The sequence below is a fragment of the Strix aluco genome, chromosome Z, assembly GCF_031877795.1.
Source record: "Strix aluco isolate bStrAlu1 chromosome Z, bStrAlu1.hap1, whole genome shotgun sequence".
NCBI lineage: Eukaryota > Metazoa > Chordata > Aves > Strigiformes > Strigidae > Strix > Strix aluco.
Genome location: NC_133971.1, coordinates 96,695,881 through 96,718,632, shown reverse-complemented (window position 1 = coordinate 96,718,632; position 22,752 = coordinate 96,695,881). Strand labels below are relative to the sequence as shown.

At 42.7% G+C, this 22,752-nt stretch overlaps 1 protein-coding gene across 4 annotated transcripts in view; it reads left to right on the top strand.

Annotated features, from left to right (window-relative positions):
- LOC141918908 (alpha-protein kinase 2-like) overlaps window positions 1-22,752 on the top strand; it is an 87,057-nt gene that overhangs the window by 29,124 nt on the left and 35,181 nt on the right. For 2 of the 4 annotated variants that reach the window (XR_012621827.1, XM_074813855.1), the window contains exons 5-10: window positions 130-257; window positions 366-401; window positions 2,559-2,833; window positions 2,957-3,045; window positions 6,614-6,831; window positions 8,666-8,714. Coding sequence is in view for 3 of the 4 variants with exons in the window: in XM_074813855.1 (XP_074669956.1) it covers window positions 130-257; window positions 366-401; window positions 2,559-2,833; window positions 2,957-3,045; window positions 6,614-6,831; window positions 8,666-8,714 (795 nt within the window). In the remaining variant the exon portion in view is untranslated. Of the gene's footprint in view, window positions 1-129; window positions 258-365; window positions 402-2,558; window positions 2,834-2,956; window positions 3,046-6,613; window positions 6,832-8,665; window positions 8,715-15,132; window positions 15,719-22,752 lie in introns of those variants that run through there. The other 2 variants (XM_074813853.1, XM_074813854.1) reach the window with 2 other exon arrangements.

Here is a 22,752-nt window from a genome sequence, read left to right as displayed (position 1 = left end):
TTGCATCATATTTGAATCAGTCTTTCAGTGAGGGACAGAAATTCCAGGGACAGGAGGAGAGATATATGGAATAATCAGGAAAGATCTTCTAAAAACATTAATGTGGAAAATTAACCTATTCTGTTCCAGTGCTCAGGATGACTCTCCCGTCTCTTTGGCAATAGCTAAAGCCAGTAACAAAGACCAGGGAATGTACTATTGCTGCTTGAATAATACGTATGGAAAGGTGACTGCAGAGTTTAATCTGACTTCTGAAGGTAAAACCCAGTTTATAATTTCGATTAATAATAATGGCAGTTTCCATTGATCCAACACCGCCCCCCCCCCCCCCCCCCTACAAAATCTGTTTCTTTGTTCCCTTGTAGTATTGGAACATCTCTCAAGTTTTCAGAATTGTGAAGGTAAGTACACAGGTCTGCTTGAATGTGTGCTCAAATGTTTGTTCTGTCTGATTTCCAAATAGAACAAAGGATGGAAAAATATAACCAGACTGAGCCATTTTGACAGTTATCCCATGGGAAACTCTGGGAATCCACTGAAGCCGTTGAATCAGTACTGCATTTTCGCTAGCTGCCTTTCCCTTTTTGCACTCACCTTTGCTGTACCATCAAAGATAAAATTTGCGGGAGTTTTGTAGGTGAAATTCCCTCCTGTAGGAGGAATGGTTTGTGCAGGGGGTGGAGTACCCACCATGACAAACTATTGGTTTGCAGTGGACCGTGTGGCTTCTCGTTAGCACGATGCAGTAGCAGTTCACAGCCAGAGCAGCGAGGAGTAGCACCGCGTCGCGTCACGCGGAGGCACAGGCACGCGCACCGCACTGGAGGCGCTTTTGGCAGAGAACCTTGCAGTGGGGGTTGAACACGTGGTCTTTGCGAGTCACCTGCTATGTAACTTTACTCCAAGAGAAGGACAGGCATGAGGATTTGGAATGCTTTCCCCGTATGTTAACTTGTGTTTATTCACACTCGGCCTATGTCTTGCTGTGCTGCAGCTAAAGATAGACAGTGCGCTGCAAATTAGTTTATCATTTCTGAACACACTACTAATAGAGTTCTTCATTTGGCCAATTGATTTTTCTTTCTAGAAGAATAAAATGAAACATTTAGTTCCTTGTTAAAATAAAGACAGGACTTTTCATTTAACAGCATTGTATAACTTCTGATCAACAAAGAGAGAATTTTAGTGGCATTAAGGAGCCTTCTAATTCTAGCTTTATATGTGCACTGTTCCCTCTGTGCTTCCACGAGAGGCGATAGCGTACTGAATCTAAACCAGAGGTAACTGCAAAGGGGAGCCTGAAGGCCTTTGTTCCTGTGAACTATACACCTTTTGTTCTCCTATTTATCTTTTTCACTGATGTTCCTTGAAATGTTATGATTAGAGAGACTTGAAGTGCAGTTAGATTTTTTTTTTTTTTTTTTTTAGTTTCAGTGCTTAACCGTAACCACTTTTTTTTCCTTATATTTTTTTCCCCATTTTTATTTCAGTGATCACTTAAAAGGGTGAAATCCATAATCCTCTTTGATTTCAGCCATAACAAACTTAGGCCCACATTCTTATGCTACTAATACCTTCAAAATCCACAGGTGGGGGGATAAGAGAAATACGATTGTAGCAATTTCTCCTGAATATAAAGATCACTAAAACTGATGTATTTGCTTTTTGATTGAAACTGATACGGTCATTTATAGAAATATGCTTCTTATTCAAAATCCGTGGTGAAATATAAATCATGTTATTTTCTTCTACCTTTGCCAATAAACCTGTTTTTAAGCTGGTGCTTGCCAGATGGAAAAGAAACACTCTACCATGCCTGTCTGCAGCACTGGAGCTGACGCAGTGAATGTGGTTGGTAGGAAAGGCATGTTTCCACAATGGTCATATTGGATAAGGACCGAGACCTCTTTCAGCCAGGTGCCCCTATGAATATGTTGGCGGAATCTTTCCCTGAAAGCATTCCTAGCTGAAAGCTAAAACAAGCTCTGGTTGTACCAGCAACTTCTGGCTTTTCTGAAAAGACCGGCTAGTTTCAGAAGAACGTGCTCTCAACACACTGGGCACAGAACTGTGGTCTACTTTTAAATTCATATCTCCATACACTGCTGCACTTCAGCTTTATTACTGTCTCTGCCTTCCCAAAAAAGTAGGGTTGGCAGGATCTCTGTATCCCCTTAGTGCCTCTTTAGTTCTCGGTCAGCTTGACTGACTTGACGTTCATTTGAAGCTCCAGTTTACATCTTCCCTAATAGTTTTAAAACTGGCTTTTGTGATCTTTACTTATATTTTTTGTTTGCTATGTTCTGTTTTCTTTCCTTATGAACCTGAACCGCCACCCTTCTCCATGCTGGCTTTAGATGGTACAGGCAACAAGCTACATTTAGAGGAGCAGGGTCCCAACCCCGTATTAACACAAGTTAGGCCATGTATTCTGCTTCCACTGAGCATTTTCTTTAATACTCTCTATTATAGAGAGATGTGTTTGTTCTCCTGTGTCCGTCCTCTCCCCTGTGACTGCAGAAGGATGTTGTATAGAACAAAGTGGTGTTGTGTTTTAGGTGTGGAAGAAATTGAGTTCATGCAGCTCATGTTCAGAGAAGATTTCATCAGTGACAGCTATTTTGGTGGGAACCTGCACGGAATAATAGCTACGGAAGAGCTCCACTTTGGAGAGGGCATGCACCGGAAAGCCTTCCGAAGTAAAGTGATGCGAGGCCTCGTGCCGGTGTTCAGCCCCGGCCACCCCTGTGTTCTCAAAGTGCACAACGCTATCACCTATGGGACCAAGAGTAAGGACGATCTCATTCAGAAGAACTACAAACTAGCCCTGCAGGTGAGCTGCCCCTGTCCTTTGTCAGCAAGAATTGTAGGGAAAAGCTGTCTTGCAAATATTCAAACAGGTGATCTGTTAAATGTTTTGAGTAATATTCTATAGGCATATCTGTTTGTAATATAGGAATGCTATGTCCAAAATACTGCAAGAGAGTATGCGAAGATATATGCAGCTGAAGCTGAACCCTTGGAAGGCTTTGGGGAAGTACCAGAGTGAGTATATCTATATATATCTATCTATCTATATCTATGTGCACATACACCTGTCTGTATATATGTATTGTCCTGTGCCACAGCTGCCCACTGGCTGTTGTTAACTGTAATGACTAAAGAAGAAAGAGGAATCCCAAGAACAGTGTTACAGCTGGAGTCATTACCTAAATTGTACTGAGTACCCAGGTGGTGAGAGAGATTCCATTCCCATTAGAGAAGGATAATGAATAAAGATAGTAAATAGCAGGCAAAAGGCATGATTTTGATATAAATTTAGAGGAAATTATTCATGTTAGTGAAATAACACCAGTAGGTGATACTACTAGTATCATCTGGCAACAGCAGTAGGGGATAAGTCAGGCCTTCCAATTTCCCATTAAAAATGATTTCTTGAGAGAAATCCTGATCATCCTGAAGTTGGTATGAAGTCACTCTTTAGGCAGGTTTTCTATGTATAGAGAGTCTTAAGCCAGAAAGCTCAACTCTGATTCTAGGTTTTCCCAAAGACTGCTCTACTTAATTTCAGAAGTTTTCCATTTCCCAAATATATGTACATCAGACTAATAGCTAAATAAAGGTTTGCCTCTGCCTCTGAGGCTGGAAAGTGGCACCTTGAGGATTTGGTAATGGATCTTTTTCAAAGGACTTGCTGTTCCAGTGTCAGGCTACTGCAGAGTTGAATTTGCAATGGATATTTGAAATTCCATCTGCCTTGCTTCAAGGCTAAGACCTACGTGCCTGACAACAGGTTAAATCTCCATCTCCAGTCAGGTGACACAAGATCTGCTCATCTGCACTGATTCCCTGGAGAAAAGGACCACTTAAAACACAGCCTCTGGAATGATTCCTTAAAGCCATCTTTTCAGGATTAGAAACGGTGATGGAGATGGCTGTGAAATCTTTTAGGGAAAATATTTGTGCAAGTCAGCTTCTTTTCTGGAAATATATTGCTCTTGGCAAAATTAGTGCGTGAGAGATTTCTCTAGGCATGGGATATAACCTCTAGCTTTGATATGAGAGACCGAGCATGTACCCTATCAAAACTGAAGTCTGGTGCAAATAATAGGCACATGGAAGGTTCAGATCTGGTGCTTTATTCTAAATAATTGGCTGGAAGACAGCAGATAGGAGCAAAAAGAGATCATGTGCATATGCTTTTGGTTTGCTTTTTAATTTGAAAATTTTAAGGCTAGATTCCTTTTTTCTAGCCAGCCCTTGTCAGACCATACTTGTATTTAAAAGAGCGTATATTCCTTGCAACATTTTAGAAGATAAATAGAGAAATGTTGTCCGCCTGTCACCAAAACGGGATAAAAGAACTTATCAACACCAATGGGATGTAGATAAGCAGACGCTCCTTTATTAACAGTCGGGTGCGCAGGGGAGTGTCTCACCAACAGTGCACACCTAACTGGTGTAGCGTGCTGATTATATAGGATACAGTCATACATATTAATCAAGTTCTCATACATAAACATGTTAACTCCCATAACTCATTTTCTTATTCCCACCTCTTTCCGGTCACGCGCGCTTGAGTCCTGGAATGAGTTGGGGGGCTGCTTTTGCGACCACCACGGACTACTGACCTAAAAGAAAGACCGTCCAATGCCCTTGACCCAAGGATTTTTGGCTCACATTGCAATTTTAACATGCTTTGAGGCCCTTTCACAATGTAACTTCTAGAACACCTGGTCTACAGGGCAATAAATCTTCCTTACTGAACAGTCTAACAATGGCACCTCATCAGGAGTCTTATTCTTTGTATAGAAATCTGGTTAATGATTATCTCTAGTCTACATGGTCTCAGCCTGGGACTTTAAAAAAGAACTTTGTAGCAGCATAACTGGTTATATAGTTACTCTAAATCATTCCAAATCATTAAAAATCATTAAAATCAGCTCCAATTAATAACACATCAGTAACTCAGGTTCTCCAGAGTTAGCTCTAAAGCTACAGCCTTAGCCTGTCTGTGCATGTCTGACTGTAAGAGCAAGCTGAGGAAATGACAGAGGAAGCACTGCCCTGTAACAGTCAGTGGCCTGGCAGCTGGACAGTTATAAAAGGGCAGGAGGGGGATAGAGAGAGACTTGGTGCTCTTGAGGTTACTTACGATAATTCCACAATGAAGTAGTACTAACATTTCTATTAACCAGTGACTCATTTATTTTCCTTTGTGTGCAGTGATAGGAAACTATGGAGCCTTCTATACTAACAAAAGCTGTTCACCTTAATGATACTGGTAGAGTTCAGCTGATATCATACCTTGAGCGAGTAGGTTAGAACTAGACAAGTGCCTAGAGTTGCAGTGATTGTTCCTTAGAAAGAAATGAACTACTGGTATAAAGGCCATTTGTACCAGTTTAACTGCATGTGCTTGTAACGATAAGGATAAAATATCACAACAACCCATAAATTAATGATGTCAGTAAAGCTTGATCGTGGACTAGGACTGGAAGACTTACACAGAAGTGCTCTGGTTATATGTGGTTCTCCGTCCCATGACTAATTCTTCTAGACCTCCTTTCAGTGTCTATAGAGCACGTGCGTAGGTTCACAGTTCTGCCATTTCCAGAATGCAGTACAAATAATGTCTGGAAGGAACTATACCCCCCTCTGGCAGTGTTGCTCTAAGAGATAAGACTGTTGATAAGAAAGCAAGTAACTAGAAACCTGTTCTGTGGTGACAGTCATTTCTCCCATTTGTTCACTCTTTCTCTCTGGGAAGACCATGAAACCCCAAGTGAAATTTTATTCGATATTGGATGTGAGGTTTTGGCATGGTGCATCTTTAGACATAAATGGACCTAGCCTGGATTCCTACAGAACTTTGTAAATCTTTCTGGCTAAACTAGCTCAATTTCTAAATGAATAAAATAAGACAAATGTTTTCAAGTTTACAATTTCCTGAAAACTTTATACAGAAGTAGCTGAAGTTTTCTGACCTGGATCCAAACTTTGTCAAAGTCCCAGAATCTTCAGATTCTAGATTTTCACTCTAGCCAAGTTGTCTTGAGCATCTGATGATCTTTCCAGAGACTTTCTTGTTTCCTCTTACTTCTTGGTAAAGTAGTTGCTTTGTATTTTCATTCTCAAAAGTGTTTGCCAATTCTGGATGTGTCAGGTTTTAGAAGTCTAGTCTGAGAAATCCTCCCTTTAGGCTGGTCTTGGGCAAAGCTGTTTCTGGAGTGGATCAAATTTGCAGGTGCTTAACACCCCACAAAGACTGAATTATGCATCAGTCAGCCCCAGCATCTAAAGCAGTGATACTGCCAAATAAGCAAGCACCCTGTATTGTGCAGAGTTTAGGTATGTAGTAGGACAACATTAGAAAGCATGCTGTGAAAAAAATTACATGTGTGTAAATAATACAAAGAAATAAGCACATAAAGGATGATGCGATTATGTTCTCTACCTAGAAGATCCCAGTCTTATCCAGATGTCTCCTGGCTTGGTTTAGACTTGGTAGCTGTTCATTCTCTCTCTGAGTTCACTGGCCACTTTGACTGTTTCTTGCTCCTCCATTGACAGAACTCTCTGGATTTTATTATCTTTTATCCCTTGATTTCAGGATCATTCCTATTTTTCTTGTTCATCGCCCTGCTAATAACATCCCCTATGCAACAGTGGAGGAGGAGCTGGTTGGGGAATTTGTGAAGTACTCTGTCAAGGATGGCAAGGAAGTAAATTTCCTGCGAAGAGACTCAGAGGCTGGCCAGAAGTGTTGCACCTTCCAGCACTGGGTGTATGAGAAGACCAACGGGAGCTTGCTTGTCACTGATCTGCAAGGTGAGTTATCTGAGTGGGGGCATTAAAATGGTTTTCCCATGGTACAGGCTGGTGACTGCTCAGAGTCAATCCCCATAACTGCAGAACTCCCAGACAGTTATTTCTGAGCAATGTTATTCTTGGCTTTCTGTGCCCTGTTGGCAACGCTGAATGTGCTCCTTCCATAACCTTGTAACGGGCAGAGTCTCCAGATGCTGACACTACCCTGGCCCTGTGCCTGTCTTATACAGCACCTCGTGTAGATCAGAATAAAAAAGAGTTAGGATATTTTATTTTCTAGCCTCTCTTAAGTGCACTGTATTCATTTGTGTGTGTGTTATCCTAGGGAACAGAAAGACATTAATTGCCTACTGTGGCAGCAGGGGCTAACATCTATTAACCTATGCTTTATTATGATGTTTATCTAATCAGCAGAGAAAGTGAATTTTTGCCTCACCTATGTCCTTTTAAGAAGACAGTTTGGAAAGAAAAAACAAATCTTACACTCCTAATGGAGACTAGTTCTTCCACATGTCCCGTTAATAAATCAGGACACTCCATATGAGTCAAGACTGGCTTACTGTCTCACCTCCCAGAGGTTAATGAAATATCTTCTGAGTTAAAGACTTCAGTTGTTAATAACATCCTAGTACTCCACTTTTTCTTGTATTTAACTATTTACCAACAATCTCTCAACAGTAAGAGTGCTCCACAGTCAGGTCCTGTCTAGGTTTGAAGAAACATGTTCCTTCAAAAAAAGAATAATTGTGAAGAAATGCCCTCCTTGCATTTATGAAATGCTGCCCTTAGGCTGCTATGGGTGTGACAGCTCCTGACTGCTGAAATGCTGGGCCTGTACCCAACACAGTACTCACAGATGTGTTTGAAACAGAGACAGACAGACCCTTCTTAAAGAAAACCAAAAAGAGTGGAATCTTAGAAAATATCCCATATTCTTTAACAAGAGAAGGCAGGAAAATTGGCAACAAGACATCTAAATGAGACCCCTGAAGTAATTTAAAGGGAGAAAAATGAATGAGGTCCTAGCCTGAGGGGAGCACAACAGCAGAAACGGTATCTGAGCCTCTATCATGATTGCTGCCACAAAGGACAACATACCTGCTGCTGTGGAAGAGAAACATCCTTCCTCTCTGATCATCTTCTCATTTGAGTACCTAGGCTGCATTTTCCAGGCATAACAGTTGAGATTTTGGGGGTATTCTCCAAGGAAAATGGCCCTGAGACTCTCACTTTCCTGAACAGAAAAAATTGCATGCTGCAGGACTGGATTTTGCCTATAAACAAGTCAACAAAGGGACAGGTTAAAAAACCCAGGTTTTTTAACTTTGGATCTCTCACTCAAAAAGTAGCAATAAGGCTGACTGACCTATTGCTATTTGATTAGCAAAGCAAATCTACAATTCCTACTGATAAACATTGTAGTCCAGGTCTGCAAAGCATCAAAACCACAAAACCTGTAAATAAATATACACATATGCAGGTGCATAAGCAAAGATTTTGTATGTTCCTTAAAATGCAGATATCAAAGTGTAGCCCCTCCTTTCCCCACTGGCTGTCTAGCACAGGAAACAAGTTATGCTCTGTTTATCCCCTTGCTGTCTGTAAAATGCTGGTGTGAGACTGGCTTCTAGAAACTGCTAGTGACACAGAGCACAAACATCCTATTTTTAATTGGGTTACTTTAAAATGTTTTGAAAAAATGGTGACAAATAATTAAAATTAAAACCATGAATCAATAAGATTTAACGCCTCTATGTATGGTGCTTTTGAATCTGAAGATACTCCTAGAAACTCTAGTGTAACATAAGCTTTCTGTTTCCTTGATGCCTTGTAGGTGTAGGAATGAAGTTAACTGACGTTGGCATAGCAACACTGGCCAAAGGGTGAGTAAAAAATTATTTCTCAACAGCATGGTTTTGCTTTACACATCAGTCTCTTCACAGTGTAAATATGTTGGGGGAGAGTGCACTGGAAATTTATTCTTGCTTTAACTTTGGAAAAAACCAATCCTTATCTGACTCTTTTAACTTCTTTTTGTCCATATTTATGGGAACCTGCCTGTAAAGGAAACACATTTATTTTGCTCTGAAAGGATGAGGCTACACTGTAGATTGGGCTTTGCTTTTGCTTCATGCCTCCCTTAGAACAGGCTTATTCAGAGGACATTTCATGAGTGAAATCAAGGTCTCCAGTGACTTACAAGTAAGCAAGGCCCTTTGCATGGCGCTGTGTCAGCTAGCAGAAGGTAGGGCTGAGGATGCAGGGCCGGCACTGGCTCCAGCCTGGGGTGCAGTGGAAGACCTGGTGTTGTGCTGTCCCGAGGGTCTGACCACAGAGGAGGCGCCTCGAAGCCAGCCTGCTGTTGGGGCTGGAACTGCTGCTGGGCTCGCGCTCACCAGCACATGCCCCAGCAAATGCCCGTACGGGCCCTTACCCCTACCCAGCCCCGCTGCTGGGCCCTGCTGCCAGCGCCCGGGCAAGCCTGCTCCGCTCTCCACAGCTCTGTGGGCACTGCGGAAGGAGAAGCCCTGAAAGGGGCCAGAGGTTGCGTTGCCCTTTTTGAAAGGAATTTGAGGGGATGGTGCAGGGACTGCATGAGAGAACGCAGCTGAAATCCCTCCTGCAGCCAGCAAAAGTGCCAAAGCTTTAGAAATATGCATTTGACACAAGCTTTTATAAAGACTGTTTTCTTAGTTTAGAACTCTGTGAGTTTTTCTTCCTATAGCAGGCAGTGACCATAATAAGCTTTTCTTGAGCCCCTGTTCTTGTCAGCTGCATGGCTGGAGGGAAAATGTCTGTTCAGCTTTGTATAGGCCACTTACCTGATAAAAAAGGAAATGTGGTAAGAGATTTGATGGTATCTCTTTCTCTTCTCCTCTCAGAAGCAGTTATTCTGACCTATAACAAAAGATCTGTTCAGAATATTTAAAGAGGCCTGTTTCCTAGTAGTATTGCAATGGTTTCAGGTCTTTTGGGGAGACTTAAACATGTGTGTAAAGATATAGGCCTTTAATGTTCTAACTTTATTCCACTTCTCTTAAGTTTCTCTTAATTAAAGCTTCTAATTATACCACAGGCCAAAAGAGCCATTGATAGGAATAGCAGTGCAGGCAGCCATTCAAATCAGCTGGCTGCTGGGCAGGGAAAGGGGCTGGGGGTACCTGCCTGGGACCACTGCTTTAAATTCATATCTGCTGTGAGAAACTGGCAGGAAAAAGCAGATCCGATTGTATGTATTCAGTCTTTATACTAAACTGGAGCTTGTCTATCTACCTGTGGTACAGGGAAAAAACCTCACTGTATCTTTTAAATTATTAAAAAATTTGACCTCAGGATATTCTGGGAAGATCCTGAACATTTGCAGGTTGGCATCCATTCAGAATTTACACTGATTTATTCTTTTAGCTGTGGATCCAAAGTTAAATCAATTGAAATGAAGTTGCATCATCCTGTTATAAAACAAAGAAGTCATAAAAATTTTATTTAGGTGACACTGTTCTCTGGCATCAGAAGATTTATAGAAATGCTTTAAGGGATGCTGTTGTCCAGCTCACTATGGGAAATTACTCCTATAGAAGCACACGTTGGACTAGGGAAGAGGAAGGTGAAGTGACAAAAATGAATATGCAATGTAAGCTGTAGTAAGGATCACCTCAGTCATATATAAGGGAATATCATTTCCCTTCATGAACAACCTCCCAAGAATGTTGAGTATCATTTTGTTTGCCATTTAGCTAATGATGTTGCTACAGGAGAACAGATTTTTCCTCATCCTGTATTTTTCTTTTGTGCTGCTTTCCCAGAAGGGACACCTCTGCATCAGTAGCTGCTGTTTGATTTTTTTAATTCTCTGAGCAGAAATGCATGGGGAAAGCAAACAAGTACACAGAATTCATCTGTACTGCTGGCTATTGCCGCTTTTGGTAGCGTGCAGCCGTGCTGGTGAGAGGTTGTCTGTCTCACGTGTTGGGGAGAATGTACATAGTCCTACTTAACTAAAAAAATATAGTATGCTACTGGTAGGATTTTAACTGTATTGTTAGAGAAGATACAAAGCAGATTTTTTGGTATAATTGCCTATAAGAATTGTTAGTTTCCTCAACCACTCCTTGCAGAGGTAATGACCTCACTGACCACAGACAGGTCCTCTGCTTCCAATTCTTCTAAGCCTGGGACAATCACATCAAGGCAAACCAAAAATACCCTTGGGAAGTGCTTCTGTGATCCTTGATGAATGGATGAACATTCGTGTTGTTTGTGATTGGAATGTAAATTAAATACAATTGTAATTTCACTCTAAGATTAAACTTGTGATCGTGGTTAAAAAAAAAAAAACTGAAAAAAAATCCATCTCCGCCACCCCTGCCATGCTCATGGTACAGTCAAGCTTTCAAATAATCTAATGTCATAGTGCAAACTGTTAGTGATGAATTTGCAAAAGCCAATATAGCAACAGTTATGAATTATTCATGGACATTATTTATCCCCCAGTGTTTCTTGTAAACTAAGCAGAATAAACAGCATATATTAAACTTTTGTACCTATATTCAGCATCGCTCATTGCTGTTAATGATTTTTTGGGAGGCCCAGACTCATGTTCCAAGTCTGAAAAAATATTTCTGGATGAGCACTTATGTATCCTTTTACCTTCATCTTTGCCCTCCTTTCTGTAGAGGCTGTGGAGAGATTGATGTCTTCAACAATTAACACTCTTCAAAGTAATTCTGATCTTTTATCCTTCCTGCATCTGGTTTACCTGTGGATTGGAAACCAGACGAACCCAAAGCAAAGGGTCGTTTATTCAATGTGCTGAAGTAGCTGCAATACAGTTTCTGTCAGCAGAGGGCGAAGCCCAACTAGAAACTGAAAAGCCTGGAAAGTATTTTTAATGTAGCCACTGGGGTGCACCAGAGTCAGGAGATCAATCCTTTAAATAAGATAATTCGTAGAGTCTTTGGCGAACGTAAACAAATGCAACACAGTGGCTGGTTTCTAAGTGCAAACAGCGAGCCCGTTGAGAAGCTGTGCACAAGTGCCCAGGTATTTATCCAACAATGGTAAACGCAAAGATGAAGGAATCAGGAACACAGTGACCCATGGTCATGATGATTAATAGGAGTGGTGTTTGCCAAATGTGGATCTGAAAGTCTGTCTGGTTTCAGGGCAGTGATAAATTTAGTTTTACTCAACGTGGCAATAAGAGGCATTGGGGAGTTTAAGCCTGGGGACAAATCCAACATTCCCCCTTCAGATTTAAGGAAGACTTGGTTTGGGTCAACCCCCAGCTGTCAAGTTGGGGAGATGGAATTCTGTCCAGGTTTTATTTATCAGTCATCTAGTCAGTGAATTAATAGCTCATGCTGAGCAAAATAAAATTTTTAAAGGCTGATGGCCAGTTTGGTGTTGCCGAACACAAAACCTGTGAGAACAATACGGACTGTGCAGATTAGAAGCCATTGGGTAATGGAGCCCTTCCCCTTGTTACACGGACAGCGAGCTGTAACAGCGCGGAAGGGTTGGAGTGAAGCTCGTAGGCCCTGCCAGGTTACAGCAGGGCTGTGGCCGTTAGGTCTGTCCAGAAGAAAGGCTGCAGCCTGGGAGCACAGAGCGGGGCTGGGTGGGAGCAGTGTCTAACAAACAGCCAACAGCTGGGAGCGCTCCGATGTGAAACTTCAGTCCCACAGCTGTAGATGAGTTTTCCTATGGCCCGCTGTAAGTCCAGGGCTGTCTGCACACTGTGGAGCCAAACTAGGCTCACTCGTGCCTCTCAGCTTCCAGAATGGACACGGAGTATTCCCATAGCCACAAGATCAGCTGCAAACCTGTTATTTAAGAGAAGGGAAATGAGGATGGCTTGATTTAGGGGCAAAGCTAGTAAAACTAAAATAATCACGTTTTTAATATAAATGTTCTGTCTCTTGTTCACAAGATATTTATGCTCTTTTACTGCAAATATTTCTGGCGTATGTTGAATTCCAAAGCTAAAGTTAGTTAGCAGATCATTCAATTGTCATTTAAAGTGTCTCTTACTCATGGTATCATCTGAGCAAATGCTACTGTTTCTGGTCTTTGTTTAGATGTTCCCTCAAAGACATACAGGAAGTGACAAATACCAAATACAGATAGGAAAGCCATTTAGACTTCTATTTACTTCATGAGAAAAGTGGATTTTTGAAGAAATTTTCTTTAGCTGTAACAAAATGGCTACCTAGGAAAAAAAGAGAGCAAGAGAAAGAGTGTGTGGTCATTTTGCAGCCACAAATTGAAATAGTCAGCACTCAGTGCAGTGAAACTTATCACCTAATTGATAGCCCTGGAGGTTACTTATCCTTAATGTTTCTGCCAGAACACACCTACACAAAGTGCAGGAGAAACGAAGTCTCTCAGTCAGTCCTGCAGCAGCAGTGGAGAATTTCAGATACCAGAGGAAGCAGATGCTACCCAGAGGCTGCTGGCCCAGAGCCTCTTCACCTCCTCTTGCACAGCTGCTGCAGCACCCAGCAGTGACACCCCAGGACACCAGAAGGTGCTCGAACAGCAGCTGCTCTTGCCACTGGCACTCACTAGAAAGACCCAACAGTTAATTGGATATTCACGATAATAAAAACATTTTGGTCGAAGTTATTGCTGGCAGTGCATTGCTCTGCTTTAACTAGTCTCTAGAGTCAGGATCAGTGCTTGATACAAAGAGATTTTCTTGCTGAGCGCAGGCACGTTTGCCTGTGGAACTCACGTTCTGCTGATGTGTCTGGAGTAGACACCACTTGGCTATACTAAAGGAGCTCAAGTACAAAGTCTCAAGTCTGTTTTTAATCCAGAGGATCGCGAGAGCAGTTCATTATCTTGCTGAGCTCCAGGGTGTAGTCCTGGAGTAACAATGGCACTCCTCTTAAACTTCCTTTGGGTAAACAAGCACAGAGCTTGAGAGGAGAGGAAAAAAATTCTTAGCCCTTTGAGGTTCATCTGGCTGTGTGGCTTCTCTCGAGCAGGGCAGGCTTACTACCTGTTTAACTTAGAGGGTAGACTTCTCTGGTGTGAACAGCTTCACATGACAAGTAATAGTAAAATACATTCAGAGCTTTATTTCATTGAAATATGTATTTAACATTCAAAAACTCTGACTTCAGAGAAGAACCTGAAAATAAAATATTGTTATGAGAAGACAAAAGGACTCCTAAACACTTATGATGAGAAAGTTGAACTCCAAAATAGTTTTTCTTATTGAAGTTAACCACCAGCAATAACTTAATTCCCTAGAAGATTAAGGTCTGCTGTTCACCTTACAATTATCAGCAAAGTCTTTATCATCATGGCTGGCACAGCTTGTCTGAAATCTTTTGGGATCCATCCTCCATGGGTAGGCAATTGTGACAGCGTTTAAAAGCAGCAGCAAAATGTATAGATGATTCTTTTGGCTGTAAGGGGCACTGCCAATGTACATTACCATTTTGGCATGTGCCAGAATATGCAATAAATATTACTAGAGAAACTTTCAGATTTGCCTTACCTACCACAGAGATTTCTTTCCCCCTAGAGCAGAATTACTGATGCTAGGAAAGCAGTTAGCCTGAGGTTTCTGCTTTTCTGTTTCTTCTCTGTAGAGGAACACTAGAGATGCAAAACAGGACAGTTAGATATAAGTGGGGGCAGATGGGTATGTGTTTTGCCTTCTCCCCGGCTTTACTAGCCCGCTGAAGAAGGGCAGGTAGCAGTGGGAGCTGTGGTGGTGGCTCGGGAACTGCGAAGGCTGGGTGAGATGGGATGCTCAGGAACGCTCCTGACCTCCCTCTTCCCCGAGAGCCTTGGCTCCTTCAGAGCCTGCAGTCAAGCCTGGGGGAGGGAGGAGCGTAGCACAGAGGTTACATACGTGTTTGGAGGAAAACAGCTTCTGGTTCTGACAGCACCTCTTGCAGCACGCTTGTCTCTTCATGGTGGTCAAAAGGACTATTTATGGAGAACGTTGTACAGTGGATTTCATTCATATATTACTGAGACAAAGTTAGCCAGCAGGTAATTATATTCCCAACTGAATGAAATGAAAAATAGTAGCCAGGACACAGACCACAGAACTATCCCTCTTTAACCCGTTTCCTGCTTCTGTCACTACGGGTTTCCTTTGCTTCTCAATGGCTCAGTTTGATTTGCTGTGACTGAGTTAGTGCTTCTCAAAACAGCATGGTGGAAGAGACTTGCTTAATGTTTTCAAGCTGCTTATGAGTCGACAGTCATACTCTGCCTCCCTGTGCTGAAAATGAATCTTGAAATTCCATTTGGCTCTTTTTTTTTTCTTTGTTACTACAGATACAAAGGTTTTAAAGGCAACTGCTCGATTTCCTTCATTGAGCAGTTCAGAGCCCTCCACCAGTGCAATAAGTACTGTGAGATGCTGGGGCTGAAATCTCTGCGAACCACTCATCAAAAACAGAGGAAAGCAACATCCATGAAAAGCAAAAATCTACCAAACTCATCGACTATAAAGAAAACAGTGCCTAAGAAAGCGAGAGAACCTAGAGACGTCATTTCTTCGGAGCACTGAGTGGCCCTGTCCCATCTTGTGGAAACTCCTCTGGAGGATGTGTAGCAGTGACAGGCACCAGTGACCTGGCGGGGGATAACTTGAGTCTTTTGCCTTGTGATGTTATTTTGAAGTCATCGATTCTGTGGTCTTGGTACCTGACATTTAACACCAGGGCAAGGTTTTGAAGACAAACTAAGCCATCTGCCTGGATTATTTTACAACCCTTCTATATATTGGTATCTGCACATTTTGAGTCTTGGACGTTGAGCATGCCACAGGTCACTGGAGAACATCTCCCCTTCTACGTGCCTGTGACCCCGTGGGTTCAGCTGCTACATAAACATCAATATATTTAAGATGCCACTTAGTAGAAGTTTTGCACAGTATTATTGCTCAGGCTGCTATAGAAAAAATTGTTTTCTTTCCCAGATTTTTGCATATTGTAATCCTACTATAATCCTATTCTTGTATCTTTTTTCTCCCACTTACATGTCTTTTAATACAAGACAAAGCCATTCATGATCGGACATATCTGTTTTCTGCCCCCCCCCCCCCCCCCCATTAACTAGTACCTTTAAGGTCCTCACAAAGTGATGTCATCAGCTTAAAGATGGGGAACTTGTGTGATTCTCCACAGAATTCCTTGCTTTCCATGCAAGCTTCCTTGAATCTATGGTTAACCCCATGGCACGGCACTGTTGTGCTCGCACTGATCGTCTTGTAGGGTAGTTTGGAGCCTTCTACCATCTGAAATAAACCCTTACACACAGAGAGTATTTCAGTACCTTGCAGCATTTTCCACTAGAATGAGTACGATGACTTTTCTGGGTAGCACGGAGTTGTTTTTTGAAGGAACGTGACCAGTACCCTGGGCCCATACCTGTCAGCTAAAGAGTCACGATTTATCCAAAATGCCTAGGCAGGGCCAGAGTCGAAAAAAGATACTGCGCTGCATTAAACTTAAGTGTAGCTTACGCGGAGATTTAGAGCCGGAGGAGGGAATGATGCATGTCGGAGGACTGCAACAAGTTTGCTGTAGGTGGCAGTTGAAAACCCAGCCTGCAGTGCCTCACACAGGATAGAGACACTGAACATTGTCAGGCTTCTTACCCTGTGTGATTACTAAAGAACAGGTGGTGCCAGAAACCAGCACCTGTGGGTAAGAGTCCCATCAGTGCTGAGGAAGAGAAAAGTGATTTCAGGTAGTTTCTGCTTTGTATTGATAAGCAGCGGATGCCAAATAAGAGATAAACTGTTGGGGACTGGCTGGCACGAAGGACAGAAACTCATCTGGCTGCAATGTAGATGTAACATCTAGGCTTGTCATCCTGGGCTCCCTTGATGGTTAATGGAGGTCTTCTCAATGGAATTCAGAGCAAAGTGCAGGTCATCTGAAAAACAAACATTTGAAATAGGTCAGATTAACTGTGTCAAAAAAGTGCCTGTGTCTCTCTGTTGAGGAAAAAGGAAGCAGTGTCAGACAGAAACCTGCATTTAAATTTCTACTGTTACATGAGATTAAGTTTTCCAGAGTTCTGAAGCATTTGAGTTTTTGATAGTTTTCTGCTAACTTCGGTGGAGGAGACCAATTGCAAAGTGATACTGCAGAAATTAAGATGGTATTGTAGTCCACGTAAAATTAAATGTATGAAAGACTATTTGAAAGATGAGTTTTTAAATGGAAAATGCCAAAAAGATGAAAACACTAAGTATGACTGAAATCTGAGTCAAAACATTGAGAATGACGCCTTGACAAAACAATTACAACTTACTGAGGATGGGAAGCCATTCATTTCAAAATAAAGGTGAATGACAGTGCTGTGCTGCTGCTGAGAATCTGAAGTATCACAAGAGGATGGAGGCAGAAAAGTACCCAGAGCAGGTGTTTTGAAGGAAAGGGAGATGTGGCAGATGGTCTTACTGATACCAGCTGTGCCGCAGGGAAGAGCCCCACTGTCCTGGTGTCTCAGGAACCAGGAACCAGTCTGAGTTTACCCACCTCTCTCTCAGGTAGCAGAAGTTGGTCTGTGTGAGCGCAGGACAGCGCGCGGGGCCGGGCAGCGCACCTTGTGCTGGGGATGGCAGCGAGCTGCTTTCCTCCGCCGCCGCCCGGCAGTCACTAGCACCTTGTTTATCTGAGCCTGGAATTCTGTGCTCTCTCAGTGCTTGTTGCGGCTCACGGTTCTGGCTAGCTGTGGCGGGGAGGAGAAGGTGGTGGGGATGGGGTGTATCGGGCGCTCTGTCGCGTTGCAGCTGGAGCTGTTGGGTCTGTCGGAGCGTGAACGTCCGTGCCAGGCGGTTTGCATGAAGCTGTGCTGCGAGGCCAGCACCGTGCCTCACTGGGCCCAGCTCCGTCACCCTTTCCCCTCCTGTGGGGATGGGGAGGGTCTCCATGGCAGCTCTGCTCCTGACAGCTTCCCATCAGGGGAGAGGGAACGTTTACCACAGGTCTCTCCAGTTCTTCCGTAGCCGTGTGTGTCAGCAGAGCGCTGGACCATGTAACGCACCCCAGTTGCGAGGCTGCTGGCTCATCAGAGCCGAGGGACAGTGTAAGAAACCTGCACAAAAAAAAGCGGGGCCTGGTGTAGCCATTGAACATGACCTCCCTCACGCGCTGCTGTAAGTAACGGTGGACTAGATGATCTTCAAGGTCTTTTCCAACCTAGATGATTCTGTGATTCTAAATAGAGAGGGTTCCCTCGGGGGTTACTGCCTGACCCAGACACTGCCCGTGTGCCCGGGTATGCTTGCAGCCCGCCCTCGCTTTACCGCAGGTTCTCCCTAGCTGTGCCCTGCCTTTCTGAAGTGGACACTGCTGGTTGCTCAAGAAACACTGAGTATGACAGTGGTGTGTAGCATCTTTGCGAAGGAAATTTGCTCCTGTTTCCCTTCTCAAGCGTTCTGCTTCCTGATATTTCTGATCTCTAAGAGCGTATTGGGAAACCAATGCTCCCCCCCACCAACATCAGAGAACCAGTTTTGTTGGTATTTCATCACCTTACTGCATTTTCCTGGTGTGTTCAGTACTGATGACAATACTGTTGTTGTCTGGAAAGATAGAGGTCTTGATCCTGCAAGTGACTAAGCTTAGATGTTCTTGGAGCACCCATCTGTGACCACAGTCCCACTGCTGCAGTTGTTTGCAGAACTGAGTGATAACTTTCTTCCTTATTCATTAATCAAAAACTTGGAGAAAATGTTGTTTGCACCTGTTGGCCAAAATAAGCACAGAAGAAACCGTAGGTCTGAATGAGGATGTTTGTGCTCCATGTGTCCGTGGAACGCAATACAGCGAGCAATACAGGAGGCTCTGTGTTGCCTCCTAAAGAAAAGGTGATGACATCCTTGTCCTCTGGCAGTGAGCATAAGTGAATCTTTTAGAATGTTCTCCTCTCCGGGGAACTGTCCTCCAAGCCCACTGATGGAGCATTAATTAAGAACTCAGGCCACATTCTGGTTTTATTTCTGTTTTGATGGATTATATATTTTTCATTCATCTTTCAACTAGACTTGACATCTGTACTCAAAAGCTAATTTTCATCTTCTTATTATTGATCTCACAGGGTAAATGTGTACACTGAGCATTTTATAATAACAAACCATCATATTTGGATTAAATAGACATACACCCCACTAAAATGGATGCTTTTCCACTGCTCAGGAGTTTATGGAACGTATTTTGTTTGTTAATAGATATATTAGATTGCTGATGTATTACAACACTGTGTGAGTCACAATTGCTGAATTTCTGTCAGTGGAAAGTCTAACTGATATAATAGGAAAACCTGGCAACACAGTGGTTTAAAGCAGTTATTTTTCTGTAATAGAACAAAAGCTTCAATTATAATAATGTCACGTGATCCTGTTAAAATTCAGTCATTGCCCTTGAGTTCAGCTACATGTGCAATTACATTGAAATAATTATACATTAATAGCTACCAAAAGTAGAAAATGCTTGACTGATTACCTCCGGTTAAAGCCATTTTGACAAGTTTTAAAACCTTGCTCTGTCGTGGTACTCAGATGATTGCTCTTCACCGTATCTAAGGGAAGTAGAGAATTGAGTCTTTGCCTTTTATTTGTTTCCTTGTTGCCCCGTCCTCTTTCACACTTGCTGAGCTCCGTTCCGCCCTCCCGTCTGTCTCGTTTGACAGGCAGGCACTCCGTGGCAGGAATACCTTGTCTATGCAGGCCCCCTCAATTCCTTACTGACGTTTCTGGGTCACAATATAGAGTTTAAAATTTAGATAGTCTGACGGTGATGCAGAGAAAGCTCCAGAGTGCGTAACAAAAAATGATGGGAAATGATGATTAACAGACTGTTTGTCTGCCCATGTCTAAATTTTCATGTCAGATTTTTAAAAAAAGTATTCTGCTAATAATTGCTGTTCTTTGAAGACTGATAACTAGCCATCTTAGTCTTGCTGTTACAGAAAATACATACCCTGTATCAGGAAGTATTTCCTGGCTATCTGAAAAAGAATGAAAGCTGAGTGCATCTAAACTCAACTTTTACAAAGGTCTACACCAAGAAGTCAGGCAGGGAAAGGAAAGTTTGGTCCTGTTTATGTCCACTGGCTTCAATGGCAGAAGAAGAGTCACCTAGTGTAGAACTGTGGTTTTACCTTGGTGTGCCTGTGTTAGCAATGTGCATCAGCTGGATGTCTGCCAAATCAGAAGCAGTGAAGTAGTAATTATCAGTAGGGTAAACAGTGTTCTCATTGGGCTCTAGATTTAATGGGCCACTGAGATGAATGGGAGAAACAGCTCCCTGTTTTACAGGCAGTGTTTTAATCTGAGCCAAAGTCTGCTTTTTGCCTTTCACGTAAGGCAACCAAAGCATGGGTTTTGTGAGCAGGTCAAATAAACATGTATTCTAATCTCAGCAGAGACGTCAGCAAAGCAGAAACTGGAACCGATTTTTTAAAGGAGCAGCTAGAGGTTAATTCTTGCTGTTAGCAGTTGTGTTATTATATTAATAAATATTCCTAAGCACACACAGAACGAATGAATTGCACTGTGTCCTGAGAGCAATTTTAAAATGTTACGCTTTTCAGAGGGCACTGCTGTAGTTTAGGCTGAAGCACCTAATGCATTGTGGTTTAAATTCTATTACACAGACTAACAAGGATAAAACACTCAAGAATGGAGTCAATAAAGCTTCTACAGGATGTTTCTTCTTGTTCAGAAGTAATTAATCACATGAATGGCCTATAGGTATTGGGGTTTTAGATGTATGTGTCCCTGAGATAAACTGATCTTTTTACCCAGTCTCTCACAGTGTTTAAGTGCTTTAAAACACATCTGAGCTCCAGTGGTAACGTTTTTCAAAAACACCCAAGGCATTTCAGTGTCTAAGTCCAAATCCACAAAATACTAGACACATAACTCTTAAGTTGATCTTTTTTCCAAAAAGTAATCCTTAGAAACTTCTTGCTCAGTGGAAACTGGCCTCCTCAGTTGCTGTTGAAATGGAGCCTGGAGTACATTTGAAAATGTCACCTGAATGTTCAGAAGTGTTCAGTGGTAGCAGCGAGTGAACCGGAGTAGACTGTCCTCCACGGATTCAGGAAGACAGCTTGCACTTCTGAAAACCAGTGTGCAGGTGCTGGGGATCAGCTGTAGACTCTGGTTCCAGCTTTAGATCTTAAATAGCAATCTCACCCACAGGAGAAAGTCAGCGTGCATAGACAACAGTCAGCCTGGTCCTGAAATATGGGGAGAGATGTCTGGAGTGCAGAAGAAGTTGCTCTAAAACTGGGAAATTGAGAAACTTTTAAGCAAAACATCTGCAGCATTTTTTACCTGTGCGGGAAGATTGATTCTTGCCACAGAAGTTAGATTATTCTTCATTTCAAGTTTCCAAATGAAAAAAGCCAGAGTGCTGCGTTTCAGGATTTGAGTCTACGCCTGCCTAGCCCCGGATGCAGGGCCGATGGCAGCGCTGTGATACGTGCTCCCCGTCCTCGTGCATACACCTGCTTCACAAGCTGCTCAGCCCCAGCTCTCCAGAGGATGCACCTTCACAAGGCAGCTGGTGTATTTCAGATGCTGTGCCTTGAATATTTACCACTTCAAGGAGATGGAAGATGGAGGAGCCCATCAGGAAACAGGCAGTATGTTTCCCAATCCATTCCTTATACCACACAGCAAGAGAAAATTTTATGCAATTCTTATTGGAGGAACTTTTCAGTATAACTCCTGCAGCTTAACCTCACATAGCCTAACAGTGAACTGCAGGGATGCACCTCCATTATGCCTTAATTTCTTCTTTTTTTTTTTTTCTCTTCAAGAAACTTTAGCATATCTAATACTTGTGTGGGTGTTGTAAAGGTCATGTTGCTCTACAATAAAAGCCTCAGGAAATAACGATTAATTTTTAAGTTTTAAGAGCACAGCAGTAAGAAAGTAATAGGGACAGAGAATTAATCTACACTGCTGTCCTACCACAGAGTGCCAAGGGAAGGCTAGGAACTGTTTGCCTACATGGATGTTTGAGTATTTTAAATGGGTTTCCTTTAATAACATGAGAAGTGGAAGCTGGGGAGCCTGTACTGCCACTCCACCACTGGAGTGCCAGCAGTGGTGATTCATGCTTTGCATCTCTGAAAGAATGGATGATGTGGAATAAGCTGTGATGACACTGCAGATTGTAGAGCTAGTCCGAAATGACAGATGAAATCTCCAGCTCTTTCTGTCCATCTGGTACAGATACTGTGCTTGGGCAAGCAGCACATGAGGCTTACTGAGTGGGAGGAGAGAAACGGCGTAAGATGTTCCTTGAATAAGAAAAATCGCAGTGCCAGTAATCAGGAGAAGGCCAAGCAGGACTGGTGTGGGCTCCCTAGAAAGCACTGCAGGCATGGTGAGGGAGGGAAGGGACCTAATTTCTTTCTCAATCAAAGGTTGAGAAGAAAAGTAGCTGCTGCAAAAACATTACACAGAGTGCCTTGCAGACAAGGTTGCTTTTGCTTTCCTCCTGCAAAGCCAGAGAAAAGAGAAAGGAATTCCAGCTCTCTTGCCCACCCCCGCCCCCCAACTCACCTGCACAAAGATTCCCACAGCCAGAAGCTTGTTCTTAGCAAAGACCTTTTGAAAAATGAGCCATAATTATCTGCTGCTCTGCTGATTTCACTGTGAGTCTGCCATAAAATACTGTGGGTGTGAAATTACCGTGATTTGCTGAGCCTTGGACAGCGGGAGCATTTTGGCTTTGGGAGCCTTTCTGTTGCTGCTGGGTTCTGGCTGTGTTTATGGATGGCTGAGGTTGCTTGTTCTGCAGCGGCAGCAGAGCAGTGTCCCTCGTTACTGTTAACGCTGAAGTGGTCTTACAGGTGGTCTGTGCCAGACGTTTTGGATCTGGTCCACAACATCAGTCTTTCCAATTCATTTATCTGCTCCTT